At 36.9% G+C, this 17,731-nt stretch overlaps 1 protein-coding gene and 1 long non-coding RNA gene across 2 annotated transcripts; one reads left to right on the top strand and one right to left on the bottom strand.

Annotated features, from left to right (window-relative positions):
- Positions 1-669: 669 nt before the first annotated feature.
- LOC6049103 lies at positions 670-14,980 on the bottom strand. Its single transcript, XM_038250836.1, has 3 exons — positions 14,859-14,980; positions 1,092-1,272; positions 670-1,026 (listed from the first exon to the last, which is right to left on the bottom strand). The coding sequence occupies exons 1-3, from the start codon at positions 14,978-14,980 to the stop codon at positions 670-672; spliced, it is 660 nt and encodes a 219-aa protein (XP_038106764.1).
- Positions 14,981-16,845: 1,865 nt separating this feature from the next.
- On the top strand, positions 16,846-17,455 carry LOC119766569. The gene is made up of 2 exons (XR_005276986.1): positions 16,846-17,013; positions 17,072-17,455. It is a non-coding gene; the product is annotated as an uncharacterized LOC119766569 (long non-coding RNA).
- The last annotated feature ends 276 nt before the right edge of the window (positions 17,456-17,731 follow it).

Here is a 17,731-nt window from a genome sequence, read left to right as displayed (position 1 = left end):
TCTTTCCAAAAGTCATTGTAGTTTTCCAAAAATCATTGAAGTTTTCCAAAAATCTCTTAAATTATTTGAAATTCTTTTATATTTTCTAACATTTTTCAAAAATCTGTAAAATTCTTTAAAATTTACTAATGTACTCTAAAATTTCCAAAATTCTCCATAATTTTCCAAATTTTCCCAAAATTACACAAAAATTTATCAAAATCTCCAAATTTTCCAAAAAAACGCTTAAATTCTTTTAATTGTTTTAAATTTTCTAAATTTCTACATAATATTCCAAAATTTTATAAAAACCTTTTAAATTATATAAAATTTCTTTCAAATTCTCTCAAAATTCCCTAAAATTCTATAAAATTCTTAAAAGGTCACTAAAAATCTCTTAAATATTCCAAATCTCTTTAAAATTCTCGAAATTTTTTCTAAAAATCTCTTAACTTATCTTAAAAATCTCTGAAATTTTCTTAAATTTTCTAAACTTTTCCAAAATTTTCGAAAAATTTGGGAAATTCTGTAAAATTCTATTCAATCCTCTAGTATTCTCTTATTTTTTCAAAATTCGATAAAATTCTCTAAAATTTTTCAATTTTCTATAAAATATTTCCAAAATTCTTTAAAATTTTCCAAAATTCTTCAAAATTCTCAAAAATTCAAAAATTCAAAAAAAATTAAATTCTAAAATTCTTGACTTGAGCTACGGTGACGGCTACTTTGGCCCACCGAATTTTGATTCGGTTGAATCGGTCGACGGGGCATTTGATTTTGATTTGCGTCCCAAAGAGTGTTCGTATGGTCGCTGTACCGTCGAATTTGAACGAGAGTTTGTTTTTCTCGGGGTCGTGCTAGATGAAGGTTGAGTTGGTTCCCGGGGAACGGGGGCTTCTGGTATTCCGGGGCGCACGCCTTGCCGTTGCAGGGCTTCTTGTCCGGAGGTTTGTTGCTCGGGCACATTGACACCGGCCGTTCGACCTTGTGTTCCTGGGCCATGATTTGCTTGCACTCGACGCGACGCTCCTTGAGGCCGCACAGGGTCTGGAAAGTTAGAAGAATTGGTAAGTACCAATTGCCTGCAGATTAGTTCGTAGTGGGATAATCACTTCGAGCACTTGCTCCACTCGGAAACAAAAGTGCGGGTCAAGCTGGGGCTTCGTGGTACACATGCTGTTCGGCACGATCGTGGTGTTCTCACCGCGTTCGTGTCCGCGCCTCAGGTTTCGTATCCGGTGAGCACAGGAACGGGGACACGTTCTTGCCGGTATCTCCGCGGGTGCTGGCTGTCTGTCGTGTTGATTTGGTCAATGACACCATGAGAAAATCATCTGTGTAAACAAAGTGTTTATTTATTTTCATTAATGTTATAAATGGTAAAAAGGGCGTTGAAATTTCATGCAACTTTACCTTAACGAAGTTTTCTACGCTGTGCATTCAGCTGCAGCCGTCCTTTGTTGTTTCCTCCTGCTGATTCCGGATCAGCCCAAAATCGGCCTAGCCTGAGATCTGGGGCAAATGTGGTCAAGCATCCCCGATGGTGCTCGGTTCACTCTTGCGGACAAGACCGGACCGGCAGCAAATTTCACTCCCGATTTGATAAATAAAATTCACAGCAGCACAGAAAAGAAATAAACCATCCGCGAGAAGGTTATGTTCGCACAATTACTGTTTGTTTATTTGTGCGCGAGCAGCTGATCGTCGAGCTGTCAAAGTGTAACGCATTGGCTGCGTCGGACGACACAGAAAATCGTACCGCAACTACCCACTAAGAAATTTAACGCCCCGATCAGACCTTGTAAGACCGATTTTGTTCTACCATCAGACTGATCGGGTCGTTACATTTCTCAGAGGGTATGGGGTTTGCGATTCCGCAAACATTTTGTTTCAAAGACGAAAACAATTCTTTCAATATCGAAAACATTTGTTATGATTTCGCAAACATCAAATGTTTTCAAATTCGTCGCGATTTTTTTTCGGATCCGCCGACCGGATTTTGTTCCGTGTAGAAATCATTCTAATCCTTTTACAAGCATTTAAAAATATATTACCCAAATATATTCTAATCAGTCGAGAATGCATTTGGCCACGCCCATTTTCCTATTTTCAGCCTAGTTCTTTTTTCTTCCAGCGTCCTTTTGGGTCTGCTTAGTGCTGCCAAAATTGTTGAAATTTAAAGCACTCACACTCACGGAAGGTAGCATTTATAGAGAAAATTTCCTGGCATCACTGGCTCACTCCAACAGGCGCTGTTGTTGTTTTTGGTGGCCACCCTTTGTTCTTTATTTGCCTTCGCTTCTCGCTCGGTTTTCTTCAGCCTTCGATTGGAATGGGTCGTCAAAATTCAAACGTCAAAAGAATTGGCGCGTTTGTTTTTTGACAGTGCTTGCTAATTATTGACATGTTTCGGGATTATTTTTCAAGCGAGTGACTAACTAATGTTCAAAAAAACATGTTGCCGGTAGTTGGAAGCAATTTCATATCTTAAGCGCATTGAAAACGAGAGCGCTAGCAGTTAAGCTCTCATCTAGCGTGTGGATGTGTGTGCCAACAAAATGATGAGAAATGGTCTCGCAAAATAGAATTATGATCAAAAGTGCATTAAATTTGATCTTTTTGGCCAGTAAAAGGCATAAATTTGCGTGCTTACTTTAGGCGGTGCTGTTGCTGGTAAGTATATAGCCTAAGTCTTGGCCTAAGTAGTATTTTTGGAGCTTTAATCGAGCATCAAACTCTCCATATGATGAAGATAGGTGTTTGATTAGAAAGGGTATATTTCCCCTAGGAGGTGGTAGAATAGACCATATACTACCAAAAACAAACATAAACTAAACAAGATAATACACATTAAAATACTAAAAATTAAACAAGAAAAACATAAAACAAGAGAAGTAAAGTTTTTCGTATAACAAAAGTTGCTCAAAATGATCTCCTGAACACGGAAAAATAAATACTTTCAAAAATAAAATTGCCAGTAGAGGGTTAACTGTCATTTTCGCCAACTCTGCAGATGGTAAGATCATTCAGTTTCTCCAATCTGAACCATCTGTAATCAAACATTCACGATCAGTTCGCGTTCGTTTCGACTAGTAATTTTAGCCAGCGCGATGCACCGCGTTCGTCCTTGGAAAGTTTTCAACCCGCCGAAAAAAAAAAAACTTAATCGACCATACGCCACCACCACCAACAGACCGCTGCATTTTCCTCACTTTAAAGTTTCAGTAAAGCAACAACAAAAAATGAGGCGCAATTGACGGCCTGCGGGGTAATAATAAACAATTAACGACCAAAGGCCGGCAAAATTTAATAGGAAAAATATACAATTAATCATGGCCAGTGCCGGTGCGCTGCGATGGTTTTCTCGCTTCTTCATTTTCCTGGCATTGATGTTGCTGCGCCGTTTGTCTGAGTTTCGGAAAGATTATCTCGAACGATTTCCCTCCGTGCGCGCACAAACCGTGATGCACATCGGGGCAGGTGGCCAACAAATGGTGCTTCGCCACATTTTTTTTTCGCAACGCGGTTTTGATTCATTAACGATTGCATAAAAATTAAACTATTATTCTCTATTATTGCGTCCACTCAAATTTCACCGAAGCCTGTCGAAGATTTTGTTTTTTGCTTGAAGAAAAAGGTGTTGAACGTTAATTTTTATCTATATTTTTGCCATTACACAGTAAAAAAAGTTTAATTTTGGAAGATTGAAAATTTGATTGGTTAAAAATATGGATTTTTTGAATAATTTTACATAAATATTGTGTAAAATTGTAAAAAACAATGTCACCAAACCTATATGTAAAATTACCATATTTTATTCACTGTGTATTTTTGAATGGTTTCCTCTTGTTATTTATTTACTTACTATTTTCTGTGGTGTTAAAGTTTTTCTCTCCCAATTTTTAATTTCTCAACTATTTTTTATAAATTTGCTTAAATTTTTTGAAGATTTGGCTGCGGTTGCCGAAGTACAGTCGCTGGAAGTTAAACAAACATTGAAAATTAGATTTCTGATTTTTATTTTTTTATTTGTTTTCTATTTTGGTGTAAAAAAGTGAAAAAAAGAGTAAATATTTAAGAATATTATTTTTCTAAATTGTTTCTTTTGATAATTTCTGCAAATTTGCTGACACTAAATTGATTAAATAACCAAATTTAAAATGTTCATAAAGATTGGTATAGATGAACAAATTATGCAGAATGTATACTTTTTGTCTAAGAAAAAAAAAAGTTTCAGCCGATCCAAACATGTGGGAAAAATATCGTTGGTCGAGGTCACAGATAATTGTGTATCGAATGCCTTAAAAAAATTGTTGTATATCACATGCATTTTAACTTCGCAAGAACAACAACATGATTAACCTTGTTGTAAAACATTTAGTTATGTTGTCCCACTTTATAATCAAAGTTTCTCACGTACAGTCATTATAAACGTTCGAGCTACAAGCTCAATCTTGTAGTGTCACATTAACTGCTGCTCATTTTGTTCCTTTCACCAAAAATCTAAATGTCGTTCACTACTCGACCTTCCAACCCTAGATATCCAAGAAGCTTTCAAATCCAACTCCTCTGAACTTTCCAAAATAAAAAAAAAAACCTTTCCAAAAGAGCAAAATGAATTCAACCCAAAGTTTCACGATAAATTTCCTTTTATTTTTCTCATCTCTCACCTTGAATTGGCCATTTACAGCAATTTACAGTTTCCGAAACCATCCCAACAAGACCGCAAACATGATCATCAGCAGCGAAAAGTGATCGGTTACGGATGATTAACGAACCCCCCTCTGGATATTGCAGAATCGTACTCATTCGATCAACTCGATCAAGTTCAGCTCGGTTTGGTTGGTAAGCCACAAAACACGACCGCAGGAGTTACCCTTTAATTCAAGGTTTATACCCATGATCCCACCAAAAAAAGGTCCCCTCTCTGTTTCGAAAATTACCATATCGTTATTAATGGCTCAATTAGATTTAGTAGTAGTTGGACCAGAGCAAATTAACGGTCCCCCAAACGCCAAGATTATGAATCACGTTGAGAAACATCATCATCGTCGTCATTCAGCTAATGACCAAGTGCCAGAGCAAATAATGCTGCACTTTCCCACTGAAATTGGCGCAAACCTCTATTAACCTTTAACCACCGCGCATAAAGTTTGGTAAGTACCAATAAAAATCGCAAGAGAGAATGATCCATTCACCGGTTAAATGTAACACATTAAAGCAGGGCAATGCGGCGGAGTAGTGATTACATGTCATATTTGAATGCATTTATTCAAAATTAATGAAAGCAAAATTTAAAAAAATTAACAAAACGATCAAACTATTAGGCATCTTATTTTTGCTCTAAGATTTTCGTTTGCGGTGTTTATTCATCTTTTATTGTTAAATGCTAGTTTTGTGAAAATACCTTTCCATTTTTTTCAAAACCATGCTCTTTTTAAATGCTTCAAGCTAGCAAAACCTCAACGCAATTTTGGTCTAGAGTTTTGTCTGGTTGGACGCTTATTAGTCCTAAGAGGGCCTCCCCTAATTGACGTTTATTTGCCATCGCGCGTCATATAATATTTATGTAGCTATGTTCTCAGAGCACTTTTAATGTGGAAATCCATTAATTGGTGCGCACTAATTTCGTGCATTGTGTGTGTATGGAAACACAACACTGACACATTGTCCATTGTATATCTCATATAGAATGTGCTAGAGCAACGAGGAGAAACTAAGTGTATGTTGCGAAATGAGAGTAAGTCTACAACCTTTTAGCAGTGCCGGTGTTGTAAGGCTTAAGTGGTCTGACTAGTGCCATAAACGATAAATATTATCTTTAAAAAAATCGTTAAAATAGAAATAACTTTAACGTTTTCTTACAAACTAAACAAAAATCAAATAATAAAAGTAATTTTTCTTTATTCATTGAGAATTAATAAAATTATATATCCAAAATAATTATTAGAGAATAAATAAAATTATATATGAGTAATTCTCCGCCAACTCACACAGCAGTTGCCCCGACCCCTCTTCGATTTGCGTGAAACTTTGTCCTAAGGGGTAACTTTTGTCCCTGATCACGAATCCGAGGTCCGTTTTTCAATATCTCGTGACGGAGGGGCGGTACGACCCCTTCCATTTTTGAACATGCGAAAAAAGAGGTGTTTTTCAATAATTTGCAGCCTGAAACGGTGATAAGGTAGAAATTTGGTGTCCAAAGGACTTTTATGTAAAATTAGACGCCCGATTTGATGGCGAACTCAGAATTCCGAATAAACGTATTTTTCATCGAGAAAAACACTAAAAAAGTTTTAAAAATTCTCCCATTTTCCGTTACTCGACTGTACAAAATTTTGGAACATGTCATTTTATGGGAAATTTAATGTACTTTTCGAATCTACATTGTCCCAGAAGGGTCATTTTTTCATTTAGAACAAAATTTTTCATTTTAAAATTTCGTGTTTTTTCTAACTTTGCAAGGTTATTTTTTAGAGTGTAACAATGTTCTACAAAGTTGTAGAGCAGACAATTACAAAAAAAATGATATATAGACATAAGGGGTTTGCTTATAAACATCACGAGTTATCGCGATTTTACGAAAAAAAGTTTTGAAAAAGTTGGTCGTCATCGATCATGGCCATTCATGGTCACCCGCGACAGACACGGACGACGAAACAAAGAGAAACGCAAAAAGTAACTTTTTCAAAACTTTTTTCGTAAAATCGCGATAACTCGTGATGTTTATAAGCAAACCCCTTATGTCTATATATCAATTTTTTGTAATTGTCTGCTCTACAACTTTGTAGAACATTGTTACACTCTAAAAAATAACCCTGCAAAGTTAGAAAAAACACGAAATTTTAAAATGAAAAATTTTGTTCTAAATGAAAAATGACCCTTCTGGGACAATGTAGATTCGAAAAGTACATTAAATTTCCCATAAAATGACATGTTCCAAAATTTTGTACAGTCGAGTAACGGAAAATGGGAGAATTTTTAAACTTTTTTGTTTTTTTCGATGAAAAATACGTTTATTCGGAATTCTGAGTACGCCATCAAATCGAGCGTCTAATTTTACATAAAAGTCCCTTGGACACCAAATTTCTATCTCATCACCGTTTCAAGCTGCAAATTATTGAAAAAAACCTCTTTTTTCGCATGTTCAAAAATGGAAGGGGTCGTACCGCCCCTCCGTCACAAGATATCAAAAAACGGACCTCGGTTTCGTGATCAGGGACAAAAGTTACCCCTTAGGACAAAGTTTCACGCAAATCGAAGAGGGGTTGGGGCAACTTTGCCCGATTTCGTGTGAGTTGGTAGAGAATGCTATCATCGGACTTGCTGCGTTTATGTTAGATTAGATTAGAATATATTAGATTAGATTACACAGCAAAAAATCCGATGGTGAAATCATGCACATCACCTTCGTCAAAATAAACACTTAATATTACACACAGCATGTACAATTTTTGCAAACACAAAAAAATGTTGCAACCGACGGGATTCAAACCCAGCACCACCAGTAAGGACTGGCGCCTTAGCCCGCTAAGCCATCAGACCGATGAAAAGCTGTAAGAGCAATTCCATGTCAAATAGGGAATCGGTTGTACCCGACCCTCTCCGATTTCTATGAAACTTTGTAGACATGTTATCCTAGGCATATATAAGCCATTTTTGTATATATGGACATTTGAGAAGGGCGTACGTGTTTTCAATATTTTTGTATTTCGTAATTTAAATATTGCTGTACCTCGAAGACGTTGCAGCGTATCAAAAAGTGGTCAAAGACAAACTTGTAGGAAATTTGACGGGCTTTCCGAAAAAAATACACTGAAAGAAAAAAACACTCCACTTTTAAGAGATTTTTTGATTTTTAAGTTTAAAAGTTAAATTTGAAGGTGAGCCCACGATTTTTTTTCGCTCAAATTTTTTGTGAAAATAGCCTAAGATGTTACAAAAAGACTCGCGAAAAATGCAGGATGGAGCAACTCACCTAAATAAATACAAAAATCATTTACTGAAACTGTTTTTTTGAAAAGTGCTCTAAACGTCAAAATTTTCAAAAACCGAACACGAGAGTCCATTCTCCAGACAATTTTACATAAAAGTATTCATATTGACCATTGTCCTATGTCCAATCCTTGTGAAGTTACAGCGATTTTAAAAATAAAAATGTTGAAAAAATAGGTTTTTTGATGGTTTTTGGCAATTTCTATATGACGGACTTGATTTTTCAGTTTCGAAAATATTTTTACCGAAAAGCTCGTCCAATTTCCCATAAGTTTGTCTATGACCATATTTCAATTGGATGTATGGGCTTACAGATATAAGCTAATTTATTATCCAGGTTACTTTACTACACTGAAAAAACGTTATGTTTGGATTATGAGCAATGTAATTAGCTTATATCTGTAAGCCCATACATCCAATTGAAATGTGGTCAAAGACAAACTTATGGGAAATCGGACGAGCTTTTCGGTAAAAATATTTTCGAAACTGAAAAATCAAGTCCGTCATATAGAAATTGCCAAAAACCATAAAAAAAACTATTTTTTCAACATTTTTATTTTTTAAACCGCTGTAACTTCACAAGGATTGGACTTAGGACAATGGTCAATATGGAGACTTTTATGTAAAATTGTCTGGAGAATCGATTCCCGTATTCGGCTTTTGAAAATTTTGACGTTTAGAGCACTTTTCAAAAAAACAGTTTCAGTAAATGATTTTTGTATTTTTTTTAGGTGAGTTGCTCCATCCTGCATTTTCGTTAGTCTTTTTGTAACATCTTAGGCTATTTTCACAAAAAATTTGAGCGAAAAAAAATCGTGGGCTCACCTTCAAATTTAACTTTTAAACTTAAAAATCTAAAAATCTCATAAACGTGGAGTGTTTTTTTTCTTTCAGTGTATTTTTTCGGAAAGCTCGTCAAATTTCCAACCAGTTTGTCTTTGACCATTTTTGATACGATGCAACGGCTTCGAGATACAGCAATATTTAAATTACGAAATGCAAAAATATTGAAAACACGTACGCCCTTCTCAAATGTCATTATCGAGTGTTACTGGCTCCATATATACAAAAATGGCTTATATATGCCTAGGATAACATGTCTACAAAGTTTCATAGAAATCGGAGAGGTTCGAGAAAAAAGTACCTAAAAAATTCCTGTTTTGGGCTGGAATTGCTCGTAAGAATAAACGCATACATGATCTTGACATTTTGGTCAAGTAGGTTTCCCATACTGATGAGCTACATATTTCAGGGTGTTAAATGACATAAAATTGCATAAAATAATGCAATATTTATTTTACACGCAGCTGGATTACTACTTTTTTAGCTGTGTAGATTAGATTAGATTAGATTAGATTAGATTAGATTAGATTAGATCAGATTATATCAGATTAGATTAGATTAGATTAGATTGTATTATATTGTAATAGATTAGATTAGATTAGATTAGATTAGATTAGATTAGATTAGATTAGATTAGATTAGATTAGATTAGATTAGATTAGATTAGATTAGATTAGATTAGATTAGATTAGATTAGATTAGATTAGATTAGATTAGATTAGATTAGATTAGATTATATTAGATTAGATTAGATAAAATTAGATTAGATTAATATCAATAAAATTATATATCGGCGTCGCCAAATGTCAAATGTGTCTTTCGATTACTTCTGAAAATATCACAATTATCCTGTTATCATTAGCAATCAGCAGCTTGAATTTTCACTCAACCTATGCATATGTAACTGCATAATGTTAAAAAAAAATTAAAAAGGGACCTATAACACAGCAAAAAATCCGATGGTGAAATCACATGCAAAAGCATGCACATCACCTTCGTCAAAATAAACACTTAGTATTACACACTGTACGTACAATTTTTGCAAACACAAAAAAAAGTTGCAACCGACGGGATTCAAACCCAGCGCCAACAGTGAGGACTGGCGCCTTAGCCCACTCGGAAGGATAAACGCATATAGCAGCTTGACATTTCGGTTAAGTAGGTTTCCCATACTGATGGGCTACATATTTCATGGTGTAAAATCACATAAAATTGCATAAAATAATGCAATATTTATTTTACACCCAGGCCTTTTACACGCAGCTGGATTACTACTTTTTTAGCTGTGAAGCTTTTTTCTTTCATATGTTTTAGGACCTTTTTAAAAAAAAACTCTAGATATGGAACTGCAAATATATGCAAATATATTAAGATACTTTTTGTGAAATTTTCTGCTCTTTTAAATAAAATAATTACAAAGTTTTAAAGTAACGCTCTACTTTTGAAAAAATCTACAAATTGATGATTTTCTTATTTCCAAATTATATTATTTTATTTTTTGCAAAAGTTTCAATTTCTAACATTGAAAATCGGACCAATAGGCAACGGCCTAATTTAAAAAAAAATTGACCAACACAGAAAAAATGATAATAATATTCACCAGGAAATGATGACAGATTTTATGTCAAAAAAATGTGTAATATTACATCAGGAACTGGTGAATTTTTATCCGTTTTTTATGAATATCAGGTTAACATTTTAACACATTTGTAAGTAAATTTACACAACTAAGAGGTAATATTTAACCAACAAAATTTTCAACCTTCCAAAATTCAACTTTTTTTCTGTGTAATTCGCACAAAATGTTTTTAAGAATGTTTTTTTTTTTTTCAATTTAACTGATTATTTTTGCAATTCTCTCTGTTAGCGCCCATCCATTTTAAATGTACAATTCAGATAATAAGCTATTTTGAGGAAACACTGTGGTTAATTTATTTGGTTGAAATTCATAAAAAAAAGCCATCACAAATTAGTTTTTCCTAAGAGATTTTAAAACCTAACCCTATAAATTCAATATTTAAATTGGAATGCGCCAAATGTTTTAACTAAAAATTTAACAACCAAAAGATGATTTCCATAACTCCGTTTAATTATGCTATATGGTGAGTCTTACGATCTGAAATTAGGGATTTATTGCAACGAAACATGTTCCATTAATTTTATCGTTATCATAAACAAAACATGTACCTTCTGTAATGCCGCACAAAACCTATAAAATAATTTAGGCTTACATTCTTTATGGATCATAATACGGCCAGCAAAACCAAATATTTTTATTAACGTTTCAAAATAAATTGTTCTAGCACTAGTTCCTCCCTCGAAAAACTATACTGCATGCACGCCCTAACGAGGGGTTAAATTATGAAATTAGCTATTAGTGGCCACTACACTTCCTTCCTTCCGCCATGGAAAACTGCCTACGAAACTGTGGCTGAACCATCTGAACGGGGCGCGAGAAAGCGTACAGGGTTGAGGGTTTCACAAAATCCTTGATTCATTGCTGTCTAAATCTGTCGCAATAAAACTCTTCAACCACGCAAATTATGAACACTTGAGGTGCGATGGACTTGGCCGAGCCAGCGGCACGATGACCACGAACCGGGTACCGTAACATTCAATTTTGTTTTGTCGAATTAACATTTATAAATTCTCGACAAATTGCTAATTCATTAAAAAAAATTTCTAAATTTTTCTATTAAGGTAATGCAAAATAAACTAAATATTGAAGAAGGATTAACTGCGTAATATCCATCCAAATAACTAAGGTAACCCTATTGCACGGTACCACAGTTTTAAGCCACGAACCGCTTCTTCTCGGTGCAAATTACAATATTTCAAACCTAATTTAACGTGAAGACTTCCATCATTGTCATGATTTTTCTTTCAAAGATATAAATTTTGCGTCGCTTTCAATATTTTGACAAAATTCCTTCAACAAGTTGTTTAGAATAGTGCCCTACACATGCTTATTCCTTTTGGTAACGATTATCCCATTCCTTGACGTCAATGACTGTGCCACAAAAGTATATAAAATTTGAAGCACAATTGATTTAGATCAAAAATTCCTTCAGTGGCTTCAAGAAGGCAACAATCGGCACATGCTGATTCCTTTTGGTGCTGAAATTCGTTAAATTGAATTTAATACCGAATATTTTAAAGTGTTGATCAATTTTCTTCAAAAATGATCAACGGCTTCACCTTAACACCCCATCCATACACGATGGACAGCATTATGATTTGCAAGCGTGGTGCGTGAATGTACTTGAGAAAAAAAAGCACTTATGCTGCCATCAATAAAACGCCCGCGCTGACCAACTTGGCAACGGTTTGATGAGCCAGTTGTGACCAAGGTGGTGTGGTGTCGATGCACTTGGGCCGTCAATCAAATCATCAGTTATGTTAAATTTCGTTGAAGTAATTATCATAGGCGTAAACGTGCCTGGCTTTCATGGTCGTGCTGAATTTAGCAGACTGCATCATACAATTTTGCTGAGGTAAAAATTTAACAATTTCCTTTTTTATGGTTATTCACATTCTCAACAAATTTATATTTATCATCACATCATCAAAATTATGTATTCAAGGTCGTTCTGGATACAGAGCCCAAAAAAGTATATCGAAAGGGAAAATGTAGTTCCATCGGGCACCGAATGTTGGGATATCAGCATTTTAGCGTTACAGCTTCTTAAAAGCGTTTTGAACCCATATTAAGCAATAATCAGTTAAATAGGAAGTGAGCATGCTAGTGTCTATCTTAGCTTTGCAACATAATTTCTTTAAATTTAGCTTAAATTGCTGTTATTATTGATCACAACGATAAATGCTTTTTACGACCACAAAGGATTGAAAATTTATTTTGAATTAAATTTTTGCCTTCCGCACCTTACTGAGGAAAGGCTATAAAATCACTCGAAAAATGAACTTCCTAGCGAGACTGGCTGACTAAAATGACCCCTAGCGAGACTGGCTGAACCGATTTTGTCCGTTTTGGCTTCATTCGATCCATCTTGAGGTCCTATAAGTCGCTTTAAAAAATATGCAGTTTAGTCAAGTATTTCTAAAGTTATGCTAAAAAACGATTTTGACTAAAGTTTGGAAGATTGTAAAAAGGGTGAAAATGTATAACATGACGACAAACATGTTATACATTTTCAGAAAGGTAATCGAAAGACCTTTCCAACGCGTCCAAGATATTGAAGATCTGACAACCCTATCAAAAGTTATAAGCACTTAAGTGTTATTTATGCACTATTTGGAGGCCGGGTCTCAGATATTTTGATGAAAACGTTGTCTGGATCTCTCATGCGACCAATCGTTAGATAGGTAATCAAAAGACCTTTCCAACGAGCACGAACTGGATTGGAGATCTGACTACCCTATCAATCTAGTGGTATGAATAATGAGTCAAATTGATAAAACACTGAAAAACACCGCCCTTTTGTGTCTATTTTGGATAGCACTCTTTAAATGTGAGGAAGGCACCAACCAAACTAGGGTGAATTAAGTAACGCTTTAATATTAACTTCGCTTCCCTTTTTGATTCTTGATTTTTATTTTTCACTAGGAAAATTTTTAATAAACATCACACCGTCTTTTCAGACTGAATTTACTAACTAACGGGACAAACACAGAACACCCAGAGGAGATGGGCGGGAATCGAACCCGGGCCCCTTAGCACAAATGAGGGACCGGCAGCCGAAGCCGCTAACCACCGCGCCACGGGGTCCTCAAATTTAAAAACAAAAACCAAAATAAGTGCTGAAAATTATATTTCAACAACTGCCAACACTGCCAGTACTTCGGTAGATATTTCAAAATCTTCATTTTTAACGCAATAAGGAAACAATCTTCTGTACCGGCAATAAGGTGTCTTAGGAAAAGTTTTTGCAAATGATTGTGGCTTTAATTTAAAATTATTGACATGCAGGGTGTCAAACAAGCCCAAACTTCTACTGGTGACCTATTGAAGCGTTGGTGTCTTAGGAAAAGTGGTACATCCACAGGGTGTCAACCTATATGTGGGTTCTATTTGAGACCATTTAGTCCACTGTAAAGTGGGAGGAAATAGGCACACATCGGGTCGATGACCTCATGTAAAGTTGTACTTTTATCACATGAAACGATTAACTTAACTACTGTGTAATTTGACTTTTACTACAGTAATTCTTATAACAAAAATTGAATTATTAATAAAAGAAATATTTTGGTTTTCACTGTGCGAAGTTTGCGCGCGTTATCAATCTCCATCACCCAAGATGGCGGCCTTTAGCATCCCCCTGGTTTTTCACATATTTTTTTGCGCATTGTTGAAACACCGTACAAAAAGTTAAAATGCTAATTTTGTCAACGTAACATGTTTTCATTTTTTTTTTCTTTGTAAATCATACTGTCAAAATCATACTGCGTACCATACGGCTTTCTAGGCCCAATGAAAAAAATATAATTCAACCCAAAAATTACGAACTCCTTGTCACAGTGTCCTGATGCAAACATATCCGTATTAACATTTCAATCGGGCGAATCTGTAGATTTAAACAAGTAGCCTATCCCTTTCTTACTCAACGTGAACTGTCACTAGAGCAAGTGGAATAGACTGTTTCGGATATGATCGAGCTCGAGCTGTCACAGCCCCGCGAAATATAGATATATATCGGGCGGTCAGTAAAAAAAACAGCTAGAGGTCGCATGACAAAAAACTTTAGCTAGCCAGGGAACTCCGCCGGCCTGATTGCCGGAACTGCTGGGCTCTGCTTCTCCGCCTTTCGTACCGGCGTTTTTGGTTTCGACGCCTGCTGCCGCCGCTGGATGACATCCGTACGCTTGGGGCAGCTGCGGTTCGTGGCTTCGTGAGCTCCAGAGCAGTTGGCACACCGGTTTGGCTCGGCTTCTTGGACTTTGCACCCGTCCGTCTTGTGAGGACCCCCACAGTTGTTACACCTCCCCTTTAGGTGACAGTTCCTGGTTCCATGAGACCATGACCCAGCTGTAAGCAGTTCCTGCACTGGGTCACGTTCGGTCGTTTGTTCCGGTAGGCCTCCCACCGGATGCGGAATCTTTTCAAGCGCTTGATTTTACTCAGCTGATTGAGGTTGATGTACCCCTTGGGGAACGTAACAATGTACGGGGTTTCTTCCGAGGAGCCGAGCTCTGCTTTTCTCTTCATGGCGTGCACCTCCACAGCATCCAAGTTCGTTCGTTCGTTTCTCGTGGGTGGTAGAACTCCACTTTGTTCGCAATCAAGTGGGCCCGCGCGGTTTCAAAACGGTCCTCGGAGATACACAGCAATTTGATCCCAAACGGAGTCAGCTTGTAAGTTGGCTTGGCGTAGCTCGTATTCTTTACCACTAGAGGAGGTGGTTTCTTGGCTACTGGAACCGGTGGGACGCTTCCTTTCCCGGCTGAATAACCATTGTTATTGTTGTTCTCCTCCACCGTGCTGAACTTGTTGTTGTTGAGAAGATTCTCCTCTTGGCTATTCCCGACAACGGCTCCGTCGCTGGACTTCTTCCGCTTCCGCGTTCCGTTGACGGAACGAAACTCGCCCCCATCGGAGGATACTCCCACCTCCATTCGAAAACACTGCCGCGCCACGAAAATAGCCAAAAAAACAACCTATGTCAACAACGTTGTTGTTTTATGTCAACAGTTTGGATTGGCTGTCAGACGAAAACTGTGATATTGGCGCAATATAGGCAATCAAACGTCAAAATTACCCCCCCACTAGAGGGCGCTGAAACTTGGGGTGATATTTTCATTATAATATACAGCGAGTAAATTGGTTTGAAATTTGAAATTGTTTTATTTCGTCATAAAATCGACATTAGTAGCAAATTATACAATTTTCAGGTAAGAAATAAATAGCTTAATTGATATAAACGAACATATTTTTGTGATGACGGATTTAACCTGTTCATTATCTGATTCAAAATAAGGGAATATTTTAATCAACCAAAACGAAACGAAACTATTGGCACTACGCCCCCCGGGGCATGGCCTTCCTCTAACTTGGGATTTCTGCTCCAGCGCCTCTGACGAGACAGGAGAAACCGGGACCGACGTTTTACTTCACCATCCGATAGAAGCTCAGTGGATAAGGCGGGAATCGAACCCGCGTCTCATAGCATCATCGGGATCGGCAGCCGAAGCCGCTACCCCTGCGCCACGAGACCCACGCCGTGGGTCTACTAATCAATTAAGAATGTAGATTATCCAAGTGGACAAATATTTTTTAAAGTCACTAATACCATAAAAGCAAAGCCCTGCTTGAAAAATGATGATTGGAATGATTTTTTAAATGAGCAATTTAACCTCATTCTCGCGTTTTCAATCCGGATCTCAGAATTTTCAATGAAAAAGGCAACTTAGCAAAAAAATCAAAAAGTCAGTCGATAGAACTTTTTATTTCTTACCTCCTGCTAACTTTATTTTATTCCAAAAGAGCAATTTTCTTTTAAAAAAAAACCTTAAAATAGTTTTCACTCCCCTTTGCACTTATCGCGCAAAAACGTAAACGTAACCTTGCAGTGATATTTATTGGTGTGATATTGGCGCAATATCAGAAGTTATCAGAAGTTTGCCCGCATTGGTTGTTTTGAAAAAGTAATCTAGACGAGAAGCTTTGCCACGTGCTTCGTATGTTACACTTTCGCTACCCGCCACCAGAGGCATTTAAGTCGGTTCTTGGATTTTGACAACACTGGGCCGCTTTGTTTGCAAAAAATCTCGTGATATCGGTTTACTAAGGGAACGTTCGTTAATTACGTAACACAGTTAAAAGGGGCGAAGACGGCGTATATACGCTTCACACAAAAAAATGCATGGAAATTTTGTAACGAAGGTAAGGATAGTCAAAAATCTTTTTTTTTACGTTGCGTAATAAAAGAATACACTCTCAATTCAATTCGATTTCGATTTCGACGGTGTCTGAAATTTAAATTTTGTGTCTCTAGAAAGCCTGACTCAGATTTAAAAATAGTTGCGAAGACTGACAACAAAAACGATCAAATACAGGGGGATGACAGATGGTGATTTCAGCCTACCGCACATCATTCGCAATATGGCGGTGATTGTTTGTAAACATTTCACAAAATTTGCCAGCAGAAAAAACAGTGAGAAGAGCGAAACCGCGAAAAAACCTTCTAAGTAGAACGATTATTATCATTCGTGTTTCAGTTTCGGGTGAATGCAACAAGTTTAGTAGGAAAACAATTTTATAATGATAATATCAATAAAACATTGGTTTCCTCCCACACAGATTTTTGGAAAAATACAAGCTTGTGCGGGACATCGCTTCCAAGCTGGAATTTTCCGTTCGCTGCCCCGTCGCCCACGGTTCAATAAACAAACTTCCTATCTATTCGGCGCACCATGTTCCTCACGGTTGGAGCTGTCCACGATCGCATCAAATGGTCATATACCGGCGACTGCAGTAAATCAAATCCCTGTGGAATGACGCAACTGATCGACGTGCTGCCGAATCTTCCGCTGTCCGGATTATGGATAACTCGGTCGGCCAGTTTCTTTTGGACACGGCTGCCACCTTTTGAGTCTAACCGACCTGGACCCGGAAGATCAAAATATGTATAGCGAAATAAATGTTGACTCTTTCTTTTTCCGCTTGGACGCGGGCCTTGATCTATTCCGTTTCGTGTCCCTTGCCTCCTTCGCCACCAACCGTTCCAGAATGAACGTTTTTTTCCGGTCTGATTCTTCAGCTCGCCGTTTCTTACCCACTTCCGCCACCTGTCGGTTCCACTCCTAATTTATCCGCTGGACCTCCTCCCACTCGGCTTCAGTTTGCACGATCGTTTGAAGGACCATACCGGCACGGACGCCAAGGTAAACGCCTTGAGCTCGTCGTTCAGAAACCGGGGAACCGCTTTTATCTGGATGTAAAAGTTCTTGAACAGTTGCA

Source organism: Culex quinquefasciatus, chromosome 2 (assembly GCF_015732765.1).
Source record: "Culex quinquefasciatus strain JHB chromosome 2, VPISU_Cqui_1.0_pri_paternal, whole genome shotgun sequence".
Lineage (NCBI taxonomy): Eukaryota > Metazoa > Arthropoda > Insecta > Diptera > Culicidae > Culex > Culex quinquefasciatus.
This window is presented reverse-complemented; position numbering and strand designations above follow the sequence as displayed.

What these genes read in the sequence shown, in the direction of transcription:
- LOC6049103 (XM_038250836.1), bottom strand. Translation starts at nt 14,980, where the DNA reads ATGAAGAGAAAAGCAGAGCTCGGCTCCTCGGAAGAAACCCCGTACATT. An exon ending in TTGAAAAGATTCCGCATCCG is followed by an intron (nt 1,273 to 14,858) that starts GTGGGAGGCCTA and finishes TCAACACGACAG; the next exon opens with ACAGCCAGCACCCGCGGAGA. An exon ending in GAGTGGAGCAAGTGCTCGAA is followed by an intron (nt 1,027 to 1,091) that starts GTGATTATCCCA and finishes CTAACTTTCCAG; the next exon opens with ACCCTGTGCGGCCTCAAGGA.